The sequence below is a fragment of the Pelecanus crispus genome, chromosome 17 (assembly GCF_030463565.1).
Source record: "Pelecanus crispus isolate bPelCri1 chromosome 17, bPelCri1.pri, whole genome shotgun sequence".
Classification (NCBI taxonomy): Eukaryota; Metazoa; Chordata; class Aves; order Pelecaniformes; family Pelecanidae; genus Pelecanus; species Pelecanus crispus.
Window position 1 is genome coordinate 3,150,495 of NC_134659.1, and position 27,821 is coordinate 3,178,315.

Consider the following 27,821-nt stretch of genomic DNA (forward strand, 5'->3'; position numbering starts at 1 on the left):
TCTGCGGGAAATGGAAAGCCCCTGGGGCCGCAGCGGCTGGGCTGCGGATCAGCTGGGGAGCAGGACGTGCTCCAGAAAGTAGGTGATGGAGTCCCAGTGCTTCCAGAGGAAGAAGAGGAAGAGGACGAGCAGGGCGGTGCTGAGGATGCGCATGCGGGTCTTCATGAGCGGGGTGATGAAGTTGGCGATGGTGGAGACGAAGACAAGCAGCACGGCCATCAGGGCCAGGATGACGTTGATGAACTTGCCCAGCAGCGCCCGGGCGTTGGCGTTCTCCACCCCTTCCAGCTGCACCACCTGCTGCTGCTGCTGCTGCAGCTCCAGCTTGGTCACCCGCGTCAGGCAGGACTCCACCGCCTCCTGCGAGGGACGGCACGTCAGGGCCGGCCAGCGGCTCCGGGGATGCCCCATGAGGACTTTTGGTACTCGCCCCATGCTCTGAGATCTTGCTGCTAGAAAGTTTTGCTTGCACAGCTCCAATGGGTGCACGACCTTGTGACAGTGACCACCCCAGCTGGAAAGGGGTTTGACCTCTGCAAACCCTTGGCCCACGCGATGTGCAACGCGTGCCTGTCCCATTCTGCCTGTGCTGGGGAAGATCCCGGTGCCGGGAGCACCTGCTGCAGCAGCAGAGATGACCCAAACGGGGACAGCGGGGACTGCGTGTTGGCCCACACGTGGCTTGTAACAGCCCAGCGCTGTAGCCACTCATCCGGAGCCTCGCCCTGCCTCGAGCACCCAGGGACTTTAGCACAGTGGGGACTCGCTGGGGCACAGACAGGGATTTTGAGGACATGGCTTAATTACCTGCTTCTTGCTGCGACAGCATCGCTGTGAGGACCTCATCTGGGGGGTGCTAGAAAAAGGGATCCCCCTTGCCCCCCCCTTTCCCAGCCCAGGGTCCCTGCCTTGCCCCGTGGATGGAGGGTGCAGCGGGGGGCTGAGCCCTCACACTCGCCTACCTGGATGTCCCGTGCCCTCTCGTAGGACTGGTAGGCCACCTTCTCCTCCATGCTGGCCAGCTCCTGCTTCAGGTTGGTCATTTCGTTCTGGTGCAGCTCGGTGAGGTCATTCAGCTGCTCCTCCAGACGCTCGTACCTGCGCACGGGGGGTGGAAGGGCACTGGGGTGGGCAGGTCCCCCCGTGGACCCCCGGCTCCCCTTCCCCTGACGCTGGGGAGACCGCTCGGCCCCTCCAACCCACCCCACTCCTGGCTGTAGCTGGTTACGGCTGCCGAAGGGAAAGCATTCCATGATCCTCCACGGGAGTGGTGCTGCCGGGGGGTCTGGCAGCAGGGACTGCAGCTCCCCATGTCGCTGGCATGCAGAGCTTAGCTGGACAAGCCCAGGATGGTGGCTCCGTGGTCCCCAAAAAGCCACCCGGGGTGACGCATGCTGCCACCCTGGCACCCCCCCCATCCCTACCTGTACCGCTCCTCTTGCAAGCACTGTGTCATGTAGGTGTAATCCCGCTGCAGCTGGGCCTTGAGGTCCTCCATGGCATCCTCCAGGTGCGACTGGCTGTCCTTGATCTCCCGGAGCTCCTCCAGGATGGTGTCGAAGTTATTGTGGTGGCTGTCCAGCGTGTTGGACTTGGGGCTCCCCAAGCCGCCGGGTCCTGCCCCTGAGTTGCTGCCACCAGCCGAGCCGGAGGTGGCACTGGAGCACTCGTCGTCACTGCCGTACTTGGGGCTGGAGACCAGGGTGGCACTGCCACTGAGAGCCCGCGAAGCCTCCTCCGGGTGCCCGTCGTCCAGCGTGTCCTTCAGGTGGGCGATGTTGTCCGCGCTGCCGAACTTGTTCCGGATGAGGCTGGCGAACTCCCGGGGCTTGGAGACCACGGCGGTATGGGTGGCCTGGGACAGACCCGAGAGCCCTCCCTTGACGCCCTCCACCACGCCGCCGCCGAAGCCGCTGATGCTGGAGCGAACGTTGGCGCCCACGTCCTTGAGACCCTGGTGCATGTCCCGGAAGACATCCTTGGGCTGCCGGGAAGGGCCATTCTGCTCGATCTCCTTCAGCTTCTTGTGGTAGTGCTCCAGCTTCTTGTGCAGCTGCGCGATGGTCTGCGCCGACTTCTGGTTCTTCTTCTCGAAAACCTGCTTGATACGGGAGGCTTGCTGCTTGTCCGCGTTGTTGGCCAGCTTCAGGTACTCGGCCACGTTGTCATCCCGAGCCTCCTGCTCGATCTTGATCTGCTCGGTGATCTTGAGGATCTTCTGGTGCAGGTGCTCGATGGCGGCTTTCGTCCTGTGAGGGTCAGGGGTGCCATCGGGGACGTCCAGGCAGACGGTGCCGTCGGCGTCGCCGTGCCCGGCGGTGGAGGGCAGGCTGAGCGCGGCCACGTCCCCCTTGTCCAGCTGCGAGCAGAGAGAGGAGGGCGATGCTCAGGGGAGGGAGCGAACGCCCAGGCAGCCCTGGGGAGGGGGCAGGAGAGGAACGGGGTGGGGGGCAGAGGAGGGAGAGGGAGGCAAGAGCTGGGCGGAATACTTAACCAGAGCAATAGTGAGAAGTTGGGTTTTTTCCATCTGGTTAAGCATTTCCCAGCCATACCGCTACTGCTGGCATCCCAGGAACAAGCCAGTTAAGAGGGCGCAGCAGCAAAATAATCAGGGTTTCCGGGCTGGGTTGGGGCAATTGCTTTCAGCGCGGAGCATCCGCTGTCGGGAGCGCGACTCTGACTTTCCGCCCTCGCTCTGTGCAGAGATGGGCACCCGCGTTTCTGGGCTGCTGGACACCCAGTGCCAGCCAGGGAAAAAGGAGCGAGGAGCTAAAACTGGAACCCATCATCAAATCTCCCACCAAAGCAGCAGTGAGAGCAGGGATTGAGCAACCCGGAGGTATTTTAGTCTCCTTTTCAGACTTTGGCTTTTAGCCTAGATGCACACAGGGGTTTTTCAGCTGAAGAAAAACCCTGCCGTAACCCCATTTGCAGGTTACTCGGGAGCAACTCCTGATCCCCAGAGAGCAGCCGGCTGCAGGTGCAGGGACTCCTTTGCTTTCTTTTCCAAAGTTTCTCACCTGGCAATGCCAGACCCCTCTGCAAACACAAGCTGCCACCTAGAAAGTTCAGACATGTGCTGATTTCCATTTTACAGATGGAAAAATCGGAGCATTGGGAGAGGAAATCACTTGCCCGAGGCCACACTTAAAATCACTGGCAGAGCCTGGACTGCAACCCAGGGTCCTGCCTTTCGCTTTCCGACCCAGGCACGCTGCTTTGCCACTTAAAAAAAATTACCACTAAATCTTTCCAGTTGCTGGGTTTTATATGCAGATTCTTATGCAAATATCAGTGGTTGTATAAATGGCTCCTGGCTTCTAATTAAGAGCTGCTTGAAAGTTAAATACTGTTTGGCAGACCTGAATAATTTCTAATTTCCATCACACTTTCCCCGAATGACCCTTTAATAGGGATAATGCTGCGAGATCATTACTTAGGAGTGTGTTATCACCAGGAAATGCCTTGCGCGGGAGGGAGGAATGTTCTCAAGATGCTGCTTATAAACACTCCTGCCTGCAGCAGGTCCCGCGTGGGGCTTGGAAAAGCGGGGGTGAACGCTGCCCTCCTGTTATTCCCTTGCGTCTCCTATTTCCCCGGTGCCGCTGTCCTGCCAGGAGCCCGGGGGTGTTGGTGCTTTGTGCAGGGGGTCTCCTCGCGGGGGTCTCAGCCTCCTCGGGAGGCGAAAGCAGACAAGCGCCAGCTCGGTGGGAGCGTCCCCCAGCCCCCTCCCCAAGGCTTTCTGCTCTCTCCATTGCAGCAGCGCTGCCGTAACATGGGGCAGGGGCTGGAGGGGGAGAGCAAAGGGGAAACCCAGCAGCCCCCAGCCCGCAGGCAGATGCGGGGCAGAGCTGGGAGCTGGATCAGTGCTTTTTTTAAAAAGAAAATAATGCCCGACAAACCTGCGGAGTTTCCAGACCTCGCTGCCAGGCTATTCTTAGCCGCTCGGCCAGGCTGGGCCCTCCAGCTGCCCTGCAAAGGGTTTCGCTTCGGTTTCTTATCAAGGGGCAGAAATTAGAAGCAGCAGGAAACAGACTTTTTGCTCTGATGCCCAATTCTCTGTACAGTAAGGGACAAAGTGGCTGTGGAAAAGGAAAAGGAAGCCCCGGAGATGCCGAAATGGGAAACCCCAACTGGGCCAGTGAAGGGGAGAAGTTACCCAAACTTTGTTTCCAAAGAGGGAAAGGGTTGGGAATCACCCAAACCTTTGCCCCTGCAAAGCCAGTCTTTTGGATTTATTTGTGGGAGTACATTTGGGAGGGCAGGGTGGGTGGTGAACAGCATGGATCTGATGCTGCCCGTACGTGCTGACGTGGCTGGGCTGAAATCCTTTCCCCAAGCACCGCTGAAAGCTCTGCTCTCTCTCAGACGCAGGGCACATCACAGGAAAGCCACATCAGGTTATTGCTTTGAAAACAACCAAAAAAAGACAATACCGATCTCTGCAGTATTAACAGACAGTGCCTGCTAAATCCCAGCAAGCCTAAATGACCGTGCAGTGGATTTAATCGGGGGATTAGTAAAAGCCACACTTTCCCTACATGCAGAAAACCTTCTGGTAGGCACATCAAAATGAAAATGTTGTTTTCCAGTGCTTGTTTTCCTGGTGGGCTCGGAGGGGAGAGCAGGGACTGATGTGGGATGCAGGAGGAATGCAGGACGCAGGAAGAAAAATTATTCTTATCAACAGAGTTCAACCCAGGAGAGCTGAGATATGCAAAAGGCTCAAGCTAATAAGCTGAGCGAATAGTACTTAGAGGGCCATGGCCGGGCACAATTATGCAATGCTGGTTTATTTGCTGCTGCAGGTTTGATGGAAGAAAGCCCAGGTGAGGAGCTCGGGGCCCAGCAGCTCGCTCGTGGCCGCGTCCCCGGCGCAGGGCTGCGGGTCTCCTGACACACCCGCGACTGGAAGGGATTTAAACCCGTTCTTAAGAAATTGCCTAATTATTGCAAAGTTCAGAACGAAACTCTCAAGACACTCATGCCCTGAACTCTTGTTTTCCATACCCTGTAGCCTACTGGGAAGCGCAGCGGGTGAGCTAACGCCGTGGTTTCTGCTGCATCGACCCCGAGCGAGGACTTTCACTACAAAGGGTGACCGTGGTTCCCAGCTGAAATACAACCCGGGGACGAAACAGCTGTGGGAAGGACCATATGCACCTTCAAGCGTGCAAAAAATAAGTACCACCGAGCTGTCGAGGGATGCTGGCGGGCAGGGCTGACCCGAGGAGCTGCTGCACTGGTCCGGCAGCTCCGCAGCGCGGGTGTCACCGTGCCCCTTGGGGGCTGTGGAAAGCCACAGAGGAGAGGCCACGGCCGGCAGAGAAATGCAGGTGGGCAGTGGACGTGGGGAGCTTGGTTTTGGGGTAGCCGTTCAATGTGGGTGCTTCCACGGCCCCTCTTCCCCAGAGCACTTTATCAGCGTAATTCGGGGCAGCATCTGTGAGGGTGAGTGCAGCGAGCCCAGCATGACAGGGGACGCGCTGGGTGTCACCGTCCCCGTCCCCACGTGCGTTTGCAGCCCCGTGCCTCCCGGTGCGGAGCCGCTATTCCCACCAGACCGCGTTACCCACCCCAGGTGTTGAAAATAGAAGCAGGAGCCCTGACTCAGCCTTCCCACCCTCCTTCCAAGCCTGCAGCGGAGACCAAAGCAGGCAGCCCTGTGTCCCCCTCCGCGCCCTGCCTGCTGCCCGCTCCCGTGCCACCCCTGGACGGACGCAACGGGCCGGCGGCAGCTCCCTCTGCTAATTTACCAGCCTGAGAATAATTTTTCTTACATAATGTAGGGAGGCACGTTAAGGGTTTCAGCTCGCAGCGGAGCTTCCCACCCCGTCTTTGCTGCGCCGGCACGGATCACGCCGGTGGGTTTCATTCACCGAGCGCCAGAAACAGAGGTACCGAAAGCCCCCGCGGGTCTCTCTGCCCATCACCACCCTCCCCACGGTCTTGCTCTAACCCCGACGGCTGCCGGCACCTACCTCCATCGCGGGCAGGGCTTGGGTCCCCCGGGGTTAGTTGGCGTGGGCGGCTCGGCCGCGTCCCTGCCGCGGCACGGAGCCTGGCAGCGATGCGCGGGCAGCGCTGGCTGCCATGGCAGGGTGCCTGGCTGGGGGGAAGCGGCAGCTGACGGCAGCAAAGTTTTGGGGAGCAGCAGGGAGGGAGGAGGAGAGCCCTCCCGCAGAGCCCCGTCAGGGCTGGCCCCCCGTCCCCGGGCGCTTCCCCAGCGCGCAGGGACTGAGCCGATGGCTGCAGCGGGATTGCCGACTCAGGAAATCTGCAGGAGCTGTTTACAGCTCTCAGTGACTGGAGCTTTCAGGGCTGTAATGCAACCCCCCCTCCCCGTCCCTGTGGCGGGATATTCGCACGCCTCCAGCCCCGTACGCTGCCTGTGCCCTGGCGCAGGGGGTCGGGACGGGCCGCTGTCATCTGCTGTGTCACGCACCAGGACGTGAGGCCTGGGAGAGGCAAGGGGAGGCACGCACAAAGCAAAACCCCGGGTGGGACCGATGCACGGGAAAAATACAGCTGTCAAGCAAGGAGCTGGGCAGCCTGAGGGAGCTAATAGCTGGGAACCGGCCACTTGTACCAGGACCAGGTAGCATCCTGGCCCATGCCATGCACTGGGATCGACCCGGATCCATCCTGCTCGTGCCACGAAGAGCGATGGGGAAGGTTGAACCGACCCGATTCTGCCACGGGAGAATGCACAATGCACACAAAACACATCCAGCCAACTGACCAGATACAAGTGTTTGAGACTTCACGTGCGATTAAAAAGATATTAAATGGGACGTCCAAAAAGCAAGCAGGGACAACAGCAGGCTCTGGTTCTGCAGAGGCCAGTGGCAGTCTGGAGTCACCCCCCAGGCGCTGCCTTTTCTCCCCGGGCCAGTGGAGCTGGTGAGGGGCCAGGGCAAAAGTCCTGGGCGAGAAAGCAGACCTGGAGCTTGTGCATTTGCCTCAGCCCAAACCCATGGGGCTGCACAGAGCAGGGTTTATGTGGCCAGCACTGCAGGATCAGGCCCGGATAAGAGCAATTGAGGGAAGCAGAATTCAAGCCCACAGCCTTACGCTGTGCCAGACCAAAGCCCTCACCGTGCCCGGCTGATGCTGAAACCTCAAACCAACTCTGGCCGCAGACCAGAGCATCTGTGCAGCTGCAGACAAGGGGCTAAACGAGAAAGGTTCATTTGCAGCTCTCTGGTTCAGTTATTTCTCAAAAAAGGCAACGAGACAACAACAGCTTAGGAAGTATTTTCAGCCACACATTGAATTGTACAGGCTGGACCGATGAGCTGATCGTGACCTAGATGCATGTTTAATGGGGAAGACCGTGCTGCTCCCGCAGCTGAGACAAGCCGAGCGCCGCTCAGCCTCGCGCTTCCCATCATCTCTTGGGCTGTCCCTACGTCCATCCGTGCCCTGGAAGTGTAACCTGCTGCGTCGGAGAGGCTCTGGGTGCGACGCTGCACCTCTGAGCTACCCCGCGGTGCGCAGGCAGCGCAGCCCGGCCGGCACCGCCTGTGCTGGAGCTGGCTCTGCCCAGGTTTAGCAGCTGGGATGGGCAGCACAAAAAGCAACCTGACACAGGTGGATTTGAAAGGTTCGGTTCGACAACTTCATAAAAGCATCATCCCCAGGTCTCGGTCCCTCGGTATCGTGCAAATGTGAGCTCCCCTAAACCTGCAACAGCGGTGATGCTTCCCTGTGAAGGCTTCCCTTCCAGGAGACATCGGCTCTGATGGGTCTGGGCCAGGGGCTGCCTGCGCTGCCCAGCCGCAGGAACACACGCGGCTGCAGATAAGCTGGCTGGTGTGACAGGAGGAAATGGGCACAGAAGCAACGGCCTCCGCTTGGGCTGCTCTGAGCTGGGAATGTATTTCTTTGAATCACCCCATCCTTTAGCCCGGCACTGCCAGACCCTCCCGGACCAACAGCTCCCATGTTTCTCAGTCTGTCCTCTCGGGAGGACAGGATCTCGTAGGCAAAAGGCTCCCCTCCCCATCTGGCTGCGAGTTTGCGTGAGCAACTTTTGTGCATGCCAGCGCTGAGCCCCTTCCCTGCACGCTCACCCCCCGTTTGCAGGCGCTGGCAGCGGGCTGCGGTACCATCCATACCGAAGGGCAGAGAGAAGAGCAGATTCCCTGGCAAGTTAAACCCACCAGGAGCAGAAACCAGCTGCGCCTACCGTACGGTTCTCGGCCGCGCCGGGGAAGGGCGAGGAAGGAGCAGTTTCCTCCCGGTGCCGCACCGACGCTCCAGAGACGTGGGGTACGGCCAGACCCTGCGGGCAATGCTGCAGTGCTGCCCACGGGGCCTGGTGCTGGCAGCACACACGGCTCCGTGCCGGCGTGGGTAGGAGCAGTGTGTCTGCCACGGGCAGGCACCGCTCCTCGTCCGTCCCTCCGATCCCACCGAGCTGCCCTGGAGAGGGTGGATTTTGCAGCCTGGCCAAGCCCCGGGCCGTGGACGCCTCCGGGCATGACACGGGGCGGATTACCGAGGGACTTTGGTTTAACATCTCTCATAGCATCACTTCTCGTTTTAGCATGGGAGCCAGAGGTCACTTCCCATCACTCTTCTGTTGCCTCAGCAGGGCAGGAAAAATCCCCAGCTGCACGTGGCCCTCTGGAAAACACCCTCCCTGCTCCGAGCTCTGCTTCCGTTTCCCTCGTTTAAAGCGCCGGGGCCAGCCCCGAAGCCCGTCTGCTCCCCGCCGGCCCCTCGCAGCCGTGCTGCCGGCAGCGGAGGGAAGTGCTTTTTGGGGCTGCCAGGCACAGCCCCGCTTCCGGGCTGCGGCTCGGTCCTCCCAGCCTGGGGTTAACTGCAATGGGCCCCCCGAGCCCCCCACACCTCCTGCCAACTGCCCCCTGCAAGCCCTGCCTGACCTGCCAGGCTGTCCCTGGCCTTGGGGAAGGACGGGGGAGCACAGATTTCCCCTGAGGAGGCTGAAGAAGTGAGGATTTGATAAATGCCAGGATGCTCAGGATGAGACTTTGCAGGCAGCCTGCCGCAACGAGACCTGGAGAGCATTTTTTTATTTATTGGGGACCTCAGGCAGCTTGATTCATAGGAAACAACCCATTCTCAGCTCCCCAGCGCAAGGGGAAGGTTAGGGTTAGCAAATAATTGCAGAAGGAAGAAAGGCACCTATTAACGCCCCGGTGAAGTGAGGTGGAACAGTGGTGCAGCGTCTCCCCTCCCGAGGGCACAGCCTCCCTTCCACACGATGCAAAAACCCCACCGGCATGGGAAAAGTCGGGGGGTTTGCAAGGAAATTACCCGAGAGGTTGGTGGCGGGTTCCCCTTCATCCTTAGATAGCTCTGCTTTAGATTTAGTCCACTGCTTAGAAAGTGGCAGCTATGTTTTTCAGGCCTGCCTGTAAGAGGCAAATTTAAAAATAAATAAACCCCAGCTCCCATGCAAAGAAAATCCCTGGATGGCCATGAAATCACAGCACATTTGGTGTGTGCTGGTGCTGAGTGGTGCAGAACCCAGCCCTGACCGCCTACAGTGTCCGGGTCCGAGCATCTCAACCAAGAGACCGGTCAGCTAGCGATGCAACGCAAACACACGGCAAATTTTGGACTCGGGCTCTGCCTTTGCTGGCCGGCATGGGCAGCAGCTGGGGCTGGGCTTAGCAGGAACGTGCAGGGCCTGAGCTTAGCGCAGAGAAGCAGGTACTGGAAAAAGGAGGAAGACCGGCCGAGCTGCACTAGAGCGTCCTGAACTGGGCTGGGAAAGCTGCGTATGGATTATGGGGAGCCAGGACGCTGACAAAGGTGAAGATCTGCAAAGTCCACAGCTCCTTAGCCTCATGTTCCCGAGTGCATTTGGTGTCCAAAGCAAGTGGCTTCTTGGCTAAGACCTCAACCCCTGCAAGCAGCAGCCACGCAGAGCCCAGCAGCAGCCAGACCTTCGCCTGCAGGCACCACCTTGCTCCTCACCCCTTATTCCTGGACATCCCGAGTCCTTGCCTTGCCGGCACCTAGGAGCAGGAAGGAGAGCAGAGGGGAGTACTTACAAAGACACCCAGCAGAGAATTTAAGAGCAATATCCTTTTGCCAGGACAGGATTCAGGAGGATGCGGTTCCGGCATGAGGATGCCCTGGTCGCTCCTGCAAAGCGCCAGGCCGGTGCTCCGCGAGGCGGCCGGATCCTCTCCCTCTGTCATGGCTGTGGTTAAGGAGTTGAAGGGACAGAGGCTCGTACGACGCACGTTTGCAGAGGAGGCACTATGAGGCTCTGAGGCAGCCAAGAACAAGCAGCACAGGCTGGCGAGCTTGGAGGGAGCCCGGGGGATCGGGAACAGGCTGGGTGCCGCAGGGGCCGGTCCTGCTCCTCCAACTGTGCTGGGAGAACAAACAGCACCGCCAAGCGCTGCCTGGCCGGGCTGCCTTCCGAACGATGCGGAGAATAACCAAACGAGCCGCCGCAACGCCGCGGTCCCCACTCTGAGCTGGGATGGTGCCACCATCCCCCGGGGCTCTCGGTGGCGGCCGGCGGGGAGCGAGCGCGTTCCTGCATGGCACCCGGCGAACAGCCCTGCGCGGGGGGTGGCTGCGTGGGTGCAGGCGGGCAGACCCCCGGGGTGGCGGGGATCCCTCCCCGCTGCCTGCCCTGGGCTCGGGGCGTCCCTGTGCCTCTGTGCCCGGCCGCACGACGCGGGCCCCAGCGTTTCCTAATTTGACGCCACGTCCTCCAGGCTGGGGCCCATCCCTTGTGCCCTGGGCTCACAGGGCAGCGGGAGGGACACCCCTGCAGAGCTGATTCAATGACCATCCCTCATGGGTGAAGCTATTCAGGGCCCTGCCTATGCCTGGAGAATCTTTGGAAAAATTCCTGTTGCTCTTTTTACTGGAGGGAGTAACCCTGGGTGCTCCAGCAATGGTGCTGCTATTTCACTCGCTGGGTGAGACAGCATTACAACCCGTGCTGCAGCTGGGTTTCAACACCTCTAACAGGGTGCTTGTGCAGCCGGGGGGGGGGATTTTCGGCAGCTTATGTGGGAAGGGTTTGAGGGGGAAGGCAGGGAGAAGCAGAGCTGCAGCTGCAGCTGGGCGAGGAGTCACAAGGCAGGACCCTGCTTTGCTCATCCTGACTCAGGAGCCAAATCCTGCTCTCGGCTACAACCCAGCCGCCTGCCCACGGCAGCAGGGGACGGCCAGGACAGACTTGCGGGATGGACATGAACCCTTTGCTCTCCCAATCCTGCCCTGGGCATCCACCCCGCACCCCAGCCGCCTGCTCATCCCAAATCCCCCGGGAGCAGGCGGCGTTTGGTGCTCCTGCCTGCCGGGGAGCGGGAGCTGCTGGTGGGCTGGAAACAACAGCCATATGTCACCGAAGGCTGAGGAACACGATGTCTTTTGCTAGGGGGTGAATCAGTACGAGAGTCTGATCTTCTTCTGAATTAATTAAGCAGCAATCTCGGGTATCTTTGTCTTCACAGCTATTATCTGCTTTTCCCGAACTGCTCCTTGAAGCGCCATCCCGATGGGAGCGAGGGAACGAGTTCCCAGCACCCCCCTGCACTCACAGACTCTCATTCCCCTGTGACACGCGAGGAAGCGGAGGCAGAGGGGTGGGAGCCAACCTGGACACGAGCGCTCTCGCACCTCCAGTTTCGTGATGCCTGGTTTGCAGTGGAGGTCAGCAGTTCTCCCCCCAAAACCCTTGGCACTTGTAACGTCTCCGCACGCCGGTGCTCCCCAGCTCACCCCCTTGGGACCCTGCCCAGGTGCCGGGGGGATGCCCGGCCGAGGGGCTGCAGGGAGGGCAGCTTTACACCACCGTTCCGGCTATTCACTTCTGCAGTCACCGCTGGCCTATTTTAGCTCCTTCCTCTGGGATCTTAACACCAGAACTCGCCCGGAGTCTGGGTGGGAGGGGAGCATGTGCTTTGCCGTCGTCAGCAAATCCTCCTAAAGAGATGCAAGAGACTTCACCCAACGCATGGAAATGTTGGCCCTGGTTCCCAGCTGGGGAAACTGAGGCAGGGAGCGAGGGGAAACCCCTGCCTGGGTTAGACACCTGGGGACAGCAACCAAAGCAGTGAGACTTGAAGGTCCTGCATCCCCTTAGCTCCTGCCAGCTCCTCGGGGCACCCTAGGTGCTCAGCACCCCCGGAAGGCAGGCTACCTGCTCAGGAGCTCAGCTTCAGGCTTCTGGTTTTAGGATTGCTGGCCCCGGCACCACAGAATTCCCATCGACAGGGAGTTCTAGGGGCAGCAAAGCAGCACCAGCATCCCACCATCCAAGCCACCCCAGCGTGCCCGGCCGACCTCCCTTGCCACCACCACGTCCTCACCCGCCGCAGGGAGAAAGGATACTCAAGAAACACCACGGAGCAAACCCGGCTTCCTACCAGCAAGTCCCCGGCCCCGCGGCATCTCCCCGCTGCGCTGGAGCCAGGCTGGAGCTCAGCACCCTGACGGGCCACACCGGCCCCGGGGGGTCACGGCTGGGCTGCGCAGAGTCCCTGTTGCTGTCCCCATCCCAGTTGGCGACTGAGACCAGTTCTGGGTAACCGGAGCCGCAGGAGGCGAGAAACCACGTCCCCGCCCTGAAACCGAAGGCGGTCGGATGCCGGTGAGGCCGGAGGGAGCCAGGGCTGGGCTGGACACACTGCAGCCAGAAAGCAGATGCCTGAGCAGGGGAGATGAACTTTGCCCGACAGCCCCAAGCTGCCGGGGCGAGGGCTGAGCCGTCCCGCAGCCTCCCGGCCACTGCTCGCCCAAACCCCTCCATGCCCACGGACCACAGCCATGCTGGGTGTGGACGCTCAGAAACTGCGGGTTTCTCCCTGCTGACTGTAATCCGCCTCGCCCTGATATAGCCACTGACCCAGCAGGCATCTAAATTTAGTGGGATGAATCCTGCCCTGTGTTCGGAGCGCTGGTGGCCTTGCGGCAGCCAAGGACAGGTCCCCCCTGCCAGGCAGAGCCCCCAGACTGCAGACCACCTCCCGCAGGGACTGGGCAGGTGGCCGGGGAGCGGAGGGAGGAGATGGGAGCAGGGAAATGGCACACTTGGGCTACGAGCCCATCGATAAATGTGCCTTGTAGCCACTCAGCAGCCAGCCTGGCCCGCAAGCCCAAAGCTGAGAGGTGGCACAAAGCCCCCCCTGCTCCCCCCCCGTTCCTTTGCCGGTGTCTCACGGCAGAAGCATCCGCGCCGGGGGCCAAGGCGGCTGCGGGACGGGCACAGGGGGCCCTGGGCCCCCGCAGCTGGTGCTGTCACTTGCCGAGGGACACCGAGGGCTGGCGGGCAGCGAGCATGGCCGGGGTCCGGCCCTCGCCCCCCTCGGGGGATGCTGCTCGGGGGATGCTCCGTGGGGGATGCTCTGCGGGGGATGCTGCTCGGGGGATGCTCCTCGGGGGATGCTCCTCGGGGTATGCTGCTTGGGGGATGCTCCTCGGGGGATGCTGCTCGGGGGATGCTCCTCAGGGGATGCTCCTCGGGGTATGCTGCTCGGGGGATGCTCCTCAGGGGATGCTCCTCGGGGGATGCTCCGCGGGGGATGCTCCACGGGGTCTGCTCCGCGGGGGATGCTCCGCGGGGGATGCTGCTCGGGGGATGCTCCTCGGGGGATGCTCCTTGGGGTATGCTGCTCGGGGGATGCTGCTCGGGGGATGGTCCGCGGGAGATGCTCCTCGAGGGATGCTCCACGGGGTCTGCTCCGCGGGGGATGCTCCGCGGGGGATGCTGCTCGGGGGATGCTCCGCGGGGGATGCTCCGCGGGTCCGAGCCGTGCTGCCGGCCGGGGCTGAGCACTTCCACTCGTGACACTTGTGAGCGGGTCCCTCTGGGATGCCGGGGAGAAGCCGGCTGGGGGTGCGCACGGACGGACGGACGGACGGACGGACAGACACCCGCGCACGCCGGTGCGGTAACGCTGCCCTCTAACGGCCACCGGCCCCGCACCCAGCCCGCTCGCCCGGCCCCGCCGCTGCCCGCGGTGGGTTGCGGGGGCTCGGAGGGACCCCGGAGCCCCGGCCCACGGCGGGGGCTCACCTGGACCTGGCCCACACCGCAGGCGCCCGCGCAGCCCCCTGGCAGCACCAAAACCCCGCGGCCGCCCCGGTCCAGCTCCGGCCGCCCCGACGGGGACAGGGGCGAGGGTCCCCCCGGGATGCTCGGCCCCGCCAGCACCGCTGCTCGGCTGACCCCACCGCCACGGGGGATCGGGCTCTGCGGGGAGACCCCGCAGCCGCTGCTGCCGGGGCCGGGGCCTCGGCGGCCGTCCCGGCTGGCAATGCCCGTCTGCCCGCTTCTCCCACAAGGCGCTGGCGGGTCACCAGGAGGAGATTAGGGAGATCAGGAGAAAGCTCTCCCGCACGCTCCCATCGCCACGCGTGGTCCCTGTCCTGCAGCCTCCCCCTGCTCCAACCACGTACTCGGCGCTGCTCAGGCCGCACCTGGAATGCTGTGTCCAGTTTTGGGCCCCTCAGCACAAGAAGGACATTGGGGTGCTGGAGCGTGTCCAGAGAAGGGCAACGGAGCTGGGGAAGGGTCTGGAGCACAGGGCTGGTGGGGAGCGGCTGAGGGAGCTGGGGGTGTTCAGCCTGGAGAAGAGGAGGCTGAGGGGAGACCTCATCGCTCTCTACAACTGCCTGACAGGAGGGGGCAGTGAGGTGGGTGTTGGTCTCTTCTCCCACGGAGTTAGCGATAGGACGAGAGGAAATGGGCTCAAGCTGCGCCAGGGGAGGTTTAGGTTGGATATTTGGAGAAATTTCTTCACAGAAAGGGTGGTCAAGCATTGGAACAGGCTGCCCAGAGAGGTGGTGGAGTCACCATCCCTGGAAACGTTCAAAAAACGGGCAGACATGGCACTTTGGGACATGGTTTAGTGGGCATGGGGGTGTTGGGTTGATGATTGGACTGATGATCTTAGGTCCTTTCCAATCTTAATGATTCCTAGTTTTTACTTTCATTATAATTAATCTAGCCACCAAGCCAGGAAACATGAAATTGCTACTCTACCCTTAATTGGTTTAGTGGTGGACTTGGTAATGTTAGGCTAATGGTTGGACTGGATGATCTGAAAGGTCTTTTCCAACCTAAACGATTCTGTGATTCTATGATTCTATGCCACTGCCACCACAAGCCGGCACGTCCTCGTGTGAAACACCAGCACCGGCCACGTGCTGGACACACCGATACCAGCGTATGCCCCAAATGCACCACCGCGCTTTGGCCAAGCAAGCGAGCCATGCACGATGGGATGCGTGGGAGAGCAGCTGCTGGAAGTCCAGCGGTGCTCCTGGCTGCTGGTGCCTGCAGCCCCGGAGAAGCAGCTCCCCCAGCGCACCCAGCGGGCTCACCGGCAAGCGGAGATCTGCCTTAGGGCAAAGCAGAGAGCACGCACTTCATGGGCACACATCCATCGGCTGCAGTTCTCGGAGTCAATGTACAAAACCTTGGTTCCAAGCCACGTGCAGTTGGCAGCGGGAGGCAGGGGACGTCGGGGCCATCGCACTGTCATCCCACCCTCATCAGGAGCTGCTCCTTGCACGCACAAGGTAGGCAGAGCATGGCGGGGAAGGCTGGAGGCGGGGGCAAGCCATGAACATGTGTGCTGCAGGTGGGCACCATCCCAAAAAGCAAAGCCTTGTCCCCAGCTCAGTCCCCGACGTGCTGTGGTGACAGAGCCCCAGCCCCAGCCGGGCGTTACCACTCCACGACGCTCCCGACAGGCAGCTGTGCCGGGCACGGGGCAGCTGCGGGCGCAGGCAGTGCCGGGGCATGCGAGGCATCTCTCCGATTACACCGCGAGCCCCAGCCAGAACCGGCGCCCGGCACTGAATGCCCAGACCGTGCCATAGTCCCACTCACCTCCAGCCACCCCGTCTGCTCCCCGCGGCCGCAGCGCCCCGGCAGCTGCCTTTTGGGGGGACTTAGGGGGTGCAGGGGGGAGGAACCGTGTGTGCCCGGCCCTAGCAGGGCTGAGAGTGGCCCAGCGCCCGTGGGGACCCCAGGACAAGGAACTGGTCGGGGTGAAGGTAGGGAAGGGAAAACTGCAGGAACCTAATTAAGAAAAAAAAAAGGGGGGGGGTGGGAAATCAATAGCTGTTCAAAAAGCGCTTGCTGAGGCTGAGTGATCCCACGAGGGATTAATCCAGCGTGCGCTCAGGGCCCTTGCGCAACGGGTGGAAAACTCAGCATGAAATTTCTGGGGGAAGAACGGCTCTTTCACGGTGCCCTGTGCATCCCTGGGCCGGCGGCTTCCAAACTGGGGATGAAACGGGGAAGAGGCGGAGGCGTGTGACCCTGGCGGGACGGGGCAGAGGCGATGTGAAGCGGCTGCTGGCCCAAAGCCCCGGTGCAAACCCGCCGGCCGGGGTCTGCCGGAGCTGTGCCGGAGCCCAGGGCATGGCAGCACCAGCCGTCCCTGCGGAAGAGCAGCCAGTTTGCTGCGGGCAGGGGACCGCGTTTCCCGAGGGCTATGGAAAAATAATACGGCATGAGAATATCACATAGCTCTTGTTTCTCTAAATAGGTTATTTTTCCACTGCCCCACAAAGGCCCCAGTATCGTGTCTCTTCTTATTACTCTTTGTGTCATATGCAGTTAATTATTCATCCCCTTTTTGTGCTCTTTGTGCTGCTCCGCGAGCAGACACGGACCCGCTCTGCTCTCGCCTCCCTCCGGGTGCTTCTGTCCTGGGGTGAACCGCTCCGGCTCAAAGCTTTGGCTGTAACCCCAGAGGGCTCAGCGGGGTCGGGCTCCTTGCGAGGCCGATGCCATGGGCCAAATGGAAGAAATTTTGGCTGCAGGTGCTCAAATTCACAACCTGAACGGCCCCTGGCCCTGCTCGGGCACTTGGTCCGGGTGCAGCGCAGGGACTGCCGGGGAAGGGTCGGGGTGCCCTGGTTTGCACACAGGAAAGCAGGCAGAGGAGGACCTGGGCAGCTGTTTCTCACCAATACAATGACGTGTTTATCCTCTGGGACCAGATTCCTACATCCCGGTGGTGGCCCCGTCCCCGCACGGCTGTGGCCGGGGAGCAGCGCTGGCACCCGCTGCAAGCCGCGAGTGTCAGCTGCAGCTCGGCGCTGAAACAGCCGCGCGAAAAGAGAAAGAAAAAGTATCTGGTTGATCCTCTTTCCATTAGCTCAGAGGGCAACAGAAGTCTCCAGGTCAGGTTTCCCTCTCGGAGACTCGGTGCCAAGGAGAGAGGAGTGGCTGGTGGGGGGGTGCGTGGGAAGCGTCGCCCCCAGCCCCTGCGCCCGCTGGGTCCCACTGCTCGGGGGGAGCGCAGGGACCTGCCAGCCCCGCTGCTGTCCCACCCCAGCAGCTCTGCCCAGCCACTGCCACCCCGTTCCACAGCTGTTTCTGTAAAAGCCACCCAGGCACCCACCCACGAGCCCCCACGGGGTGCCGGAGCCTGCCTGGCCATCTTCCCACCCCAAGCCCAACCGCTTTGCCAATTCACCACTGGCATTTTCAGGTAAGTTAAGAAAAAAAAAAAAAAAGGATGCGTCTAGTCCTCAGGGTTTTAGAGTGTGACACCCCCTGACTACCCATCAAAGGCCAACACAGAGAATCCCACCAGCCCCCGGAGCACCTCTCACCACTGTCACCGTGTCCCCAGCGTGCCGTGTCGCTGCGCTAATCTCAGCTGTTTCATAATTAACGGGGCTAAACGCTAGATGGAAATACCATCCCCTCTATTAGCTCTGCACAGAGCACTTTACAAATGACTTCGGATGGGACCAACGTGCAGCCGCCCGGCCAAGCCCTTGTAGGCGCCCGGCGCTGGGCTGCCCCGGATCCCCTCCGACCCCGCGCCGGGGGTCCCACCCCACTGGCACAGACCTCTTGCCAGGTCCCTTTCTCTCTCCCTCAAATCCCACTTTGGGAATCGGCCCAGGCCATGTCCCTGCTTTCACCTCCCCGCGAGAGGAGCATCAACCCCAGCGGCGTCTGGACCCAACTCACTCCCGGGCGGGGGCTGCCGTCTGCCATCCTGCACACCCGGTGCCACCAGCGCTGCCCCGAGGCACAGCCTCTTCCCGACGGCATTTTGGGGTGCTCTGCACCCAGTCTTGCCCCGTTGCCCCGGCTCGTGCCCCACAGCTGCCCAGGGATGCCCCCGCAGCGCAGCCCTACCTTATCGGCCAGGCACTCGGTGTCCTCGGTGAGCAGGTAGACGGTCCCGCTCTCGGCCAGGAGGATGGCAGTGTCGGTGGTGGAGGAGGACCTGGGGCGGCCCTGGTGCTGATGCAGGATGGCGGTGAGGCTGCTGTCCTGGGGGGCCTTGCGGACGAGGTGGGGGCTCCCTTTCTGGGGCTCCAGCGAGCTGCTCTTGGCCCGCCGGCTGCCGCTGTGCAGGCTGGTGCCGCGCTTGATGGAGGGGCGGGAGCGGATCTGCTGCAGCACCCGGTTGAAGGCGGTGGGACGCGCCGGGAGGTCGTGCAGGGACATGGCATAGGAGACGCGGTGCATCTCCGGGGACCGCTCCTTCTCGTCGGGGGAGTCGTGGTCGGACATGCCGTAGTGCGGCGGCAGCGAGTCCTGCGAGTTCTGGTGCTCCCGCTCCCGCGACCGCCGGCGGCTGTGGAAAAGGTGCTTCAGGCCATGGCCAAACATGGACCCTTCGGACAGCTGCTGGATTTTCTGCAGGAGAGGAGAGAAAACAACCCCTGTTACTGTCAGGAAGGGATGGCATCACGCCGCTTCGGCACACACAGCTCTGACGGACGGTGCCCATGCTAATGCCAAACTAAAACGCGAAGCTCAAGGGATTAAAGAGCTTCTGGAGGGCTCTGGGGACCCCACACCGGGCCAAAGCGATCTGCGAAAGGGAACAAGCCTTGTTGCCGGCACTGCACTTTATACCCATGGAAAAGTATTAAACGTCAGTGGCCATTTGATGGCACGCAGGGCTGAGCACGGTGGCTCGGGATGGCTCAGATCTGCAGCTCCAAGAGCATTACTCACGCAGGCGAAGGTCTCTGATGAGCGCTGGCTACGCCTGAAAGTCGCAAGAGGAGCGGAAAGACCCTTCGGAGCAATGGAGGGAGGAGGGTGCCTGCTGCAGCCAGTGCCACGTGCTGCGCAGAGACCCCGACTCTGCAGGCAGCGGGGACGGAGCAGCCTTTTCCTTAGCCAGAAAAGCCATGGATACTCCCAGCCTTGGAGCCTCAGCCACCGGCGTGCTGCCAGGAGCCACCTTCTCTCTGAAACATGCTCCAGGAAGGATTGGGGAGGGCTTTTGCCTGGGGGATTTTCCATGGCCTCCAAGCACAGCCCATACCGGACTGGCCTCGCTTACAGGGGTGAAATCGCAGCTCGTGGCCCAGTGCCACCAAATCCAGTCCCCACTGGGCAGCAACTGGTTCCCAGCAGGAGATGGGGGCACGCCGCTCCCCCGAGTACCCCCAGGTTTTCCTCTCCCAGGGGGCTGAGACTCGTGTTCCCACAGAGCACATGGCTTTTCTCGTGCCAGCTCCTGGGAATCGGGGCGCATGCTAGCCACGGCAGAGTCATGCAATATGGATGGTGGAACAGATTGTGCTCTTGATTACAGCCAGGTTAGCCCAGAGCAATTTCCCTACAGACACTGGAATGCCCAGATTTGCATCTATGGGAGATTTTGGCTGGGTGCCCTCTGCAATCCCCTGCATGTGGTTGACAGGGGGGGCAGCGGCATGGGCAGCAACTTCCAGCATCTGCAAAGGGCTCAGCAGATCCCAGATCTCTGGTCCATCCCAGCTCCCAGACAGCAAGTAAATGATCTTGGGATGTTGAAAGATCCTTTCACCTCTCGAAGCAGCCTCGGCTACCAGGAACCCAGCAGATCGCAAGGCACAAGTCTGCCCTGTTGCTCTCTGCCTCGATTTTGGAGTTAAGCCGAGCACCCTACCTTTGAGGACGCCAGTCCTGACCCTGCTGACGTTCAGGGGCATTTCACCACCGATTTACTGCGGCTGCGACTCTCCCCAGGGATGCTGGTTCCCATAACTGCAGCGCTGCCATTTACTCATCCTTGAAAACCAGCGTGAAGCGGGATCCAAACCAGGAGCTACTTATAGCCCCAGCGGACACTTGGCAAAAGCCCCGGCTTTTAGAAAAGCAGTGATGTTTGAGACACGACCTCCAGGAGCTGCAGACTGTGGAGGATTTCATGGCCCTACAGAAAGGACTCCACCTCCTGAAAACCCCAGGCTTTAAAGCCACAAGGTCCAAATCCATAAGGGCCTAATTCTCATCACACCTGTAATATTGACAAGGAATCAGCAATTAGATCCTGTGTCACTAAACGCTACAGGCAAACCCTTTAATCCTTCTGTTATCCATTCATAATGAAATTTTCTATCCTTTTGTTTTTTCCTAGGAAATGTGTAACAAATCCACGGTGCCAAATTGCTACTTCAGGAAATTGTGATTTAAATTTTATTCTATTTATAGAGTCTCTATGGAAACAGAGACAGCATTAGATAGGTAATAACTATAAACCCACAGATTTCTACCATCAGGGGCACGGCATACCCTCGGATGCACAGTTAGCCCTTTAGAAGGTCCACGTGAAAAGAAACAACCAACTCCCTTCCTTGAGGGTAATGAAAAACAAAATAAAAGCGAAGCCGGCAATAAAGGGGAAGACGTTTCTCCAGCACCAGCGTGGAGGTGGAAGCCAGCCGCCCTCCGGGGGTTCTTGGCCCAACAGCTCCGTCTGACAGAAATTCACCTTTTAAAAGAAACTCTGAGGCCCTTTCCAAGCTTTCCTGAAAGAAAAAACCTTTCCTGGGCTCTGCAGGTGAGGCTCCCGGTGGGACGGTAAGAGATCTGCATGGGAAAAAGGGGAAAGAAAGCAAAAGGAGGAATCCCAGCCCTGCTGTCCCGGGCTTGAACCCCCCCAGATCCACGGCTTGTCAAGCCAAGGCTTGGCTACATTAAAGAGTGGTCGGGAGCGCTCACCACGAACAAGCCATTCTGCAAGGGTTATTGCAGAGAATTTGCTGACGTAAAAACTCTGTTTTCTTATGTTACTCCGGGATATTACCGGACTTGCAAAGCAGAGGCATTTTTCTGGCACAAAACCACTCAGAACAGGGCGTCTGCACAGGCTATTTTGGAACAGCCGTTGCTTAATAACTGATGCAATGGATATGGAGATTAATTTCTCAGCGTGGACAGCTGTAAAACACTAAGATTAATACAAAAGTATCTTTATTTCTTTTGTCTTTTTCATTAATGCAGACAGGGTCTCCTGCTCAGTGGCGGGGACTTGTTTCCGCGGACTTCAAAGGAGCGGCTCCTGCTTTGCGTCCCCCATAAGCGGATCTGTTCTCGCCGGCTGCGGCGGGGTCAAGCCCAAGGCACATGGCTTCGCTTGAGCGCGGCTCTGGGCTGACCACGGTCGCACTCTCTGCCTCCTTCTTACATGTTTATCTACGGATGGAAACTAATAGCTCGAGTGTGAGAAGCTAGGAGGGGGCTGCACGACCCCCCCTTGTACCCATCCCACCGCCCTGCCTGCACCGAGAGCGGAGTCCCAGCCCTGCGGGGACACCACAGGGACAAGCCACGCCTGGCCAAGAGCCGAAAAAAACCCCATTTTAACCCAACCCAACATATCTTGCAGGAAGACAGTGACTTGGATGACTGTTCTGTCTGGGACGCTGCTCTTTGGCAATGTCCCATGGGAGAGCCAGGTGCTGCCCTTGCCCGCTGCGGCAGGGCTGTGCATCCCGCCCGGTCCCTGGGGCCGTGCCGGGCTCTCCAGGGCTGGCGTTCCTCCCGCTGCCAGACGGCCGCACAGCCCAAACCTCCCAGTTTCTCGCTAAATGGTTTGGCAGCTCTGCCCCGGCATCCAAACCTCTTTCTTGGCTTTCAGATGCGCAAGGAGGGGATCTTGTTGCCATCACCTTATAGCACAGCCATATGCCGCAAAGGCCCACTCTATTATTATTATTATTATTATTATTATTATTTATTTATTTATTTATTTATATCCCTGGCCTGCCCAGAGGCTCCAGCCAAGATTCTGCAGCCCTTTGGAGCCATTACACAGATACAGTGGAAGTCCATCCCATCCCATCCCATCCCATCCCATCCCATCCCATCCCATCCCATCCCATGCCATCCCATCCCATCCCATCCCATCCCGTCCCATCCCATTCTGTTCCCTCCGATTCCATCCCATCCCATCCCATCTCATCCCATCCCGTCCCATCCCATTCTGTTCCCTCCGATTCCATCCCATCCCATCCCATCCCATCCCATCCCATTCTGTTCCCTCCCATTCCATCCTGTCCCATCTCATCTCATCCTGTCCCATCCCATCCCATCCCATCCCATCCCATCCTGTTCCCTCCAATTCCATCCCGTCCCATCCCATCTCGTCCCGTCCCGTCCCGTCCCATCCCATCCCATCCCATCCTGTTCCCTCCCATTCCATCCTGTCCCATCTCATCTCGTCCCATCCCATCCCATCCCATCCCATCCCATCCCGTCCCGTCCCGTCCCGTCCCGTCCCATCCCATCCCATCCCATCCCATCCTGTTCCCTCCCATTCCATCCTGTCCCATCTCATCTTGTCCCATCCCATCCCATCCCATCCCATCCCATCCTGTCCCATCCCATCCCATCCCATCCCATCCCATCCCATCCCATCCCATCCCATTCCATCTCGTCCCATTCCATCTCGTCCCGTCCCATCCCATCCCACAGAATTCCATATTTTAAGGTGTGTGGGGAGCCATTCCCCGAGTGGGCAGACAGGGAAGGAGCCACTGAGCGCTCGCAGCCCTGCAGACAGGACGCCGGGAGGTCCTGCCCCACCTGCACAGGGTGTCCTGCCCTCCTGCTGCTTTCCCCAGCCGATCCTCCTACGCGTCCCCCGCAAGTGGGTCCCACCCCCACCCTGCACCCCGCTGCCGGCAGCCAGGCTGGGGGCGGGGGGCAGAGCTGTCCCCGCGGGGTGGCAGCCAGCCCAGCTGCCCCTCGCATCCCCATCTCACACCAGCATCACGAGCCCCCGTTCTGCGGCTCCTCCCGTTGCCACAAATGCCAAGGAAAACGTATAGATGTTCTAAAATGGAAAATAAAGCACTCCCCCACACAAGCTTCTCCTCCCGGGGACAGGATGAGAGAACAAACATGTGACGAACGTTAGTCATGTTGTTTAATGCACTACCAAAGCGCTACAGTGAACGCAGCTCCTTAAACGCTCTCCAGAACATCTGCGGGGCCGGCACCGACTGCCCAGGTGCGGCTCCGGCCGGGGGGGCTGCGGATCCCCCCGAGCTCCCGAGCGCGGGCAGCATTTGCAGGGCGAGATCTCTGCTGCCAGCGCTGAGAGGAGCCAGATGCGCTCCCGGGGGAATAACACAGCGAGTGGCAGCCCACGACCGCTTCTCCCACGGCTGTCACCTCTGCATCTCCTGGCCTGACTGCGGGGATGCTGAGCGCTGAAATTCGGTGGGAAGCAAGGATGGGGACGCTGCGGGGGTCAGTGCCGGGGGGGCTGGGACTGTAGGCAGCTGGGCACGGAGCGCTCGGCCTCAGCCGAGCGGCCCACGCCAACACGAGCGCGTGTCTGCTGGGACGAGCCGTGCAGCTCCCGGGAGGGCACCGCGCTCCGGCCTCGGCTCTCATCCCTCCACCGCGCCTGGCACAAACCCCGGGGACACACGGTGTCCTTCGGGCTGCGCCCTGCCTGGGGGGGTGCTCTGCTCTCCCTGTGGTGCCGGGGGTCCCGGCGTGCGGCTCCGCAGCCGTGAGAGCGGGGACCCGCCGGGGTCCCTGCCAGCAGCCCCAGAGCTTTTGATGAGCCGTGCCCCAGGGAGATGATGGATGCGGCCGCTCCAGGGACCGTGCTGCTCCTGCTCGAGACGCTTGACAACAGCTCCATCCCACTAACCGCAGGGGAGCCGGCTCACCTTGGCGGTGTCCTTTCAAGACCAAAATATGCCTGGAAAATTGTTCACGCGAGGGATTAAATATAAATGTACCTGAGGGTTTAGAGTAGGGGCTGGCGACCTTTACGGAGAGGAGGAGTCCTCTGCATCCTCCCGGCAGCGAGCAGCCTGCACAGGCGCTGCCATGGGGGAGCCTCTGAACCGGATCGGGGGGTCTCCACCCCCAGACCCATCCCCTCGTAGCGAGGGACCTTCCAAAAAAAGTAAACTAGCTGAGTGGGTCTGACCTGCTACGAGGAAAGGGGAAGTTAATGCTTCACCCTGCCCCCTCCGGCCACCCCCGCCCCAAGCCCATTGCTGCGGGCAGGACCTGTGCTGGGGACTGCAGGGCCCATGGTGGGACCCCCCCTTGTCCTTCATCTCCCTCCTCCCCGGGAGAGGCTCCCCAGCTCCAGGAAGCCCAGGGGGAGATTTTGTCCATGGATGCGGGGTTTGATCAGGCCCTGGGAGGAGGGAAGAGCTTAGGCCAGTGCCGCTGGACTCCTGCTGATCTTGGCTTTCAGGTTCAAAGGAGGGAAAGGCAGGAGCCATGAGGACCAAGATCATGAAACGAGATGGAAATGATGTCAGGCTTCAACTTTCAGCCCTTGGACAGATTGGCCCATCTGGGAAAACAGAGAGACCCAGGGAAAACACTCAGCTCGGAGATGCTCGGGGAAAGTGGGAGTGGGGACCAAGTGGTGAACGCCTTGGTGGTGGGACGCCCCGGACCCCCCGGCAGCCGCGAGAGGCTGGATGGCTCCTGCAGTGTTTTGTATGGATCCAGTCACTCTGCTGCAGAGCACAGAAATCCCTGCCACCCAACATATTTTTGAGCAGAACTATGTGTCATGCATCTGCTTTGCTCCTTGCCAGAACTTTTTTTTTTTTTTTCTCTCTTTTCCCCTAATGGAGCCCTCGCTCTCGGCAAAGGCGCCGGAGTCGGGGCTGGGGAACGGAGAGCTGCCGCGGATCTGCCGGGGTTAGGGGATGGAGATGACACAAGGCAGCCTGTTGTTTCCAGGTTGCCAGCTCAAATCCATCTTCGGCTGGCAGCAAACAAAAGTTTACATCTGATGCTTGTTCACTGTCCACGGGGAGATGACTCTGTGGGTCTCGGTGCGCGGCACCACGCCAGCCTGGGGACAGCAGAGGGGCCAAGGACCAGCCTGTTTGAACCCACACCGCCGTGGCGAATGCAGTGCAGCTCCAGAGCAGGTTTGGGACAGGAAAACTTTAAGATTATATTAACAATGCCGCTAATTGTAGCAACAGGAGGCAAAGTGGCTGAATCGGTGGTGACTGTGGCGGGGCCAGGCAGAGCGCCCAGCTCCACCGCGGAAGCTGCGGGCAGCACCGAGACGCAATTTTTCATGCGTTCTGCCTGGCGAAGCAAGTTTGAGGATTCGCTCCATGCAGGCAATTAATTGCTGAGCTACAAATGCGTTAAAGGCGAGCATTGTGAAGCAAACCTGCATTAGGGTATCACTCGCGTCGATAAAATCAATGGGCGTTTGGCCACTGCTGTCGCTGCGAGCTGGACCGGGCTGCAGACCAGGCTGAGCTCCAGCTCAGGGCCAGGAGCGCCGACCGAGGAACGCTTGGACTGATGGCCATCCCCGCCGTAAGCCGCGGCTCCTTTTGCCCCACGCGCCCACCCCTTTCTGACTCGCTGTGCAGGTGAGAAGGGCCCCGGGGGGGATGGAGAGCGGCTGGGGGATGATGCGGGTGAGAAGCACCACCGTGGCCAAGCCAAGCCGAGCCTCTGCAAGGTGAGGGTGTCCCACCCCACCAAGCCTTGCGTGGCCCCGAGCACCACATCCCCACAGATGTGCCTTCCCCTGGCACGGGGCTCTCCCCTCCAGCTGTTTTTAGCAGCAGCTGTACATCACGTCAGCAAAGCCAAAACGGCCTCAGGAGCAGGAGCTGCTACTCGGGCATCGAGGAAAAGGCGCCGTGTCTCGCAGCAAGCAGCGTCCTGCAACCACAGGGCTTCTTGTGCTTAAAGCAGCTGAGTTCTACGGGAATGGGGCTTTTTATTTCCTGGCTGCCTTTCTGGAAGGGATGCATGCAGGCATGGCAGCAGCCTGGCAGTTCTGGCTGTGCTTCCCAGCTCTCATGTGACCTTGACCGTGCCAGTAAGACGTTCTAGGTCAAGCAGCAGGTTGGGGTGCTCCACAACAAGGGTCTCTGTCCTGGCTGCCAGGCTGCCCCTGGGTGACCAGGGACATTTTCCACTTTTGTCCAGGTCTTTTTGAAACCAAGGAGCGGAAGCGGCACCTCCGTACCACCGCAGCGCACCCGCCACATCGCCTCTGACAGCGCTGCCACGAGCACGCCCTGCCCGCGGCCGCAACAAGCTGCAGCGCCTGAAAACACCAAACTTACAAATTCATCTCTGCAACGTAAAACCCCACCGCACCCACGCCAGCGGGACCCTGTTGAACGGCCGGGCGTCAGAGCTGCTCCGCTTTCAAACCCACAGGAAATTTCTGCCCAGTTTCACCCGGGAGCGCTCTGTCCTGCCTGCCCGCATCTCTGCCCGCGCCCTGCCGCCGGGGACCAGCTCCCTTCCCTCCCGCAGCGCTGCAGTGCCGCGTAACTTGTTTTCCTCATTAACTGGACACAGCCCGAAGGCACAGGAGGAGCAGCCTCGGGGCCATTTATACACCGGCGCTTCCCGGCTGCCGCAGCACTAATCCTATCAGCGTGGCTGGCAGTCCCCTGAGCATCTTCCCCACGCTCAGCGCCGGGGTGACTCCGGTAGTTATTTATCAGGGTCTGCTCAGCCCCTCCGCAGGGGGACAGCCCTGGGACCCCAAAAAAGCCTGCTCGGGTGATGGTAGCATGCTCCAGACCTGCCCCGCGGTGCAACCCTCGTGCCCGCAGCCCCCTTGCCAAGGGGGGGTGGTGTCAGCAGGGTCCTCCCGCCTCTCCCACCGCCGCCCCATTATTATCGCTGCTCTCGGTGCCAGGCTGCAGCAGGGCCACGGCCTCGGCGGTGCCCAGCCCCGTGCATGCTTGTGCGAGCCCACCGTGAGGCACCTCAACCCTGGGAGGTGGCCCACTGCGGGGCACCCACGGCCCAGGGCCATATGCTCCCCTGGGAGCATCCCCAGTGCAGGAGCATCCCCGATCTGGGAGCATCCCAACCTGGGACCTCTTCATCCCAGGAGCATCCCCATCCCAGCCACATCCCCATCCCAGGAGCATCCTCTGTGCAGGACCATCCTCATCCCGGGAGCATCCTCTGTGCAGGTGCATCCTCACTGCAGGAGCATCCCCAATCTGGGAGCATCCCAACCTGGGACCTCTTCGTCCCAGGAGCATCCTCGGTGCAGGAGCATCCCCACCCTGGGACCATCCCCATCCCAGGACCATCCCTATCCCGGGACCATCCCCATCCCAGGATCATCCCCATCCCAGGAGCATCCTCAGTGCAGGAGCATCCCCATCCCAGGACCATCCCCATCCTGGGACCATCCCCATCCCGGGACCATCCTCATCCCAGGAGCATCCTCAGTGCAGGACCATCCCCATCCCGGGACCATCCCTACCCAGGAGCATCCTCACCCCGGGGCCATGCCACATCCTCCAAGGTCACACCTGTAGCAGAGCGGGGCCCAGGGGGTGGGCATGGTGGGAGCCCACCAAGGCGGGCGTCCCACCGGTAACCGCGCTGGGCGCTCACCACACCGGTAACCCCACCGCTAACGCCACAGGGCGCTCGCCCCATCGGTAACCCTGCTGTTGACTCTAAGCGGCCCTCACCCCCCCGGTGACCCCACCGGGATGCTCGCCCCATCGCCGCCCCACCGGAACCCCCCGGCCGGTGCCAGCGCCGCTCACCTTCAGGTCGGGGGGCTTGGTGCGCGGCGGCGGGACAGCGCCCGCCTCGGGGGCCGCCG

The 27,821-nt window shown here is 60.7% G+C and overlaps 1 protein-coding gene across 1 annotated transcript; it reads right to left on the reverse strand.

Annotated features, from left to right (window-relative positions):
- TMCC2 (transmembrane and coiled-coil domain family 2) lies at positions 1-27,774 on the reverse strand. Its single transcript, XM_075722375.1, has 5 exons — positions 27,763-27,774; positions 18,119-18,625; positions 1,425-2,359; positions 963-1,098; positions 1-360 (listed from the first exon to the last, which is right to left on the reverse strand). The coding sequence occupies exons 2-5, from the start codon at positions 18,596-18,598 to the stop codon at positions 49-51; spliced, it is 1,863 nt and encodes a 620-aa protein (XP_075578490.1). The 5' UTR covers positions 18,599-18,625; positions 27,763-27,774; the 3' UTR covers positions 1-48.
- Positions 27,775-27,821: the final 47 nt, after the last annotated feature.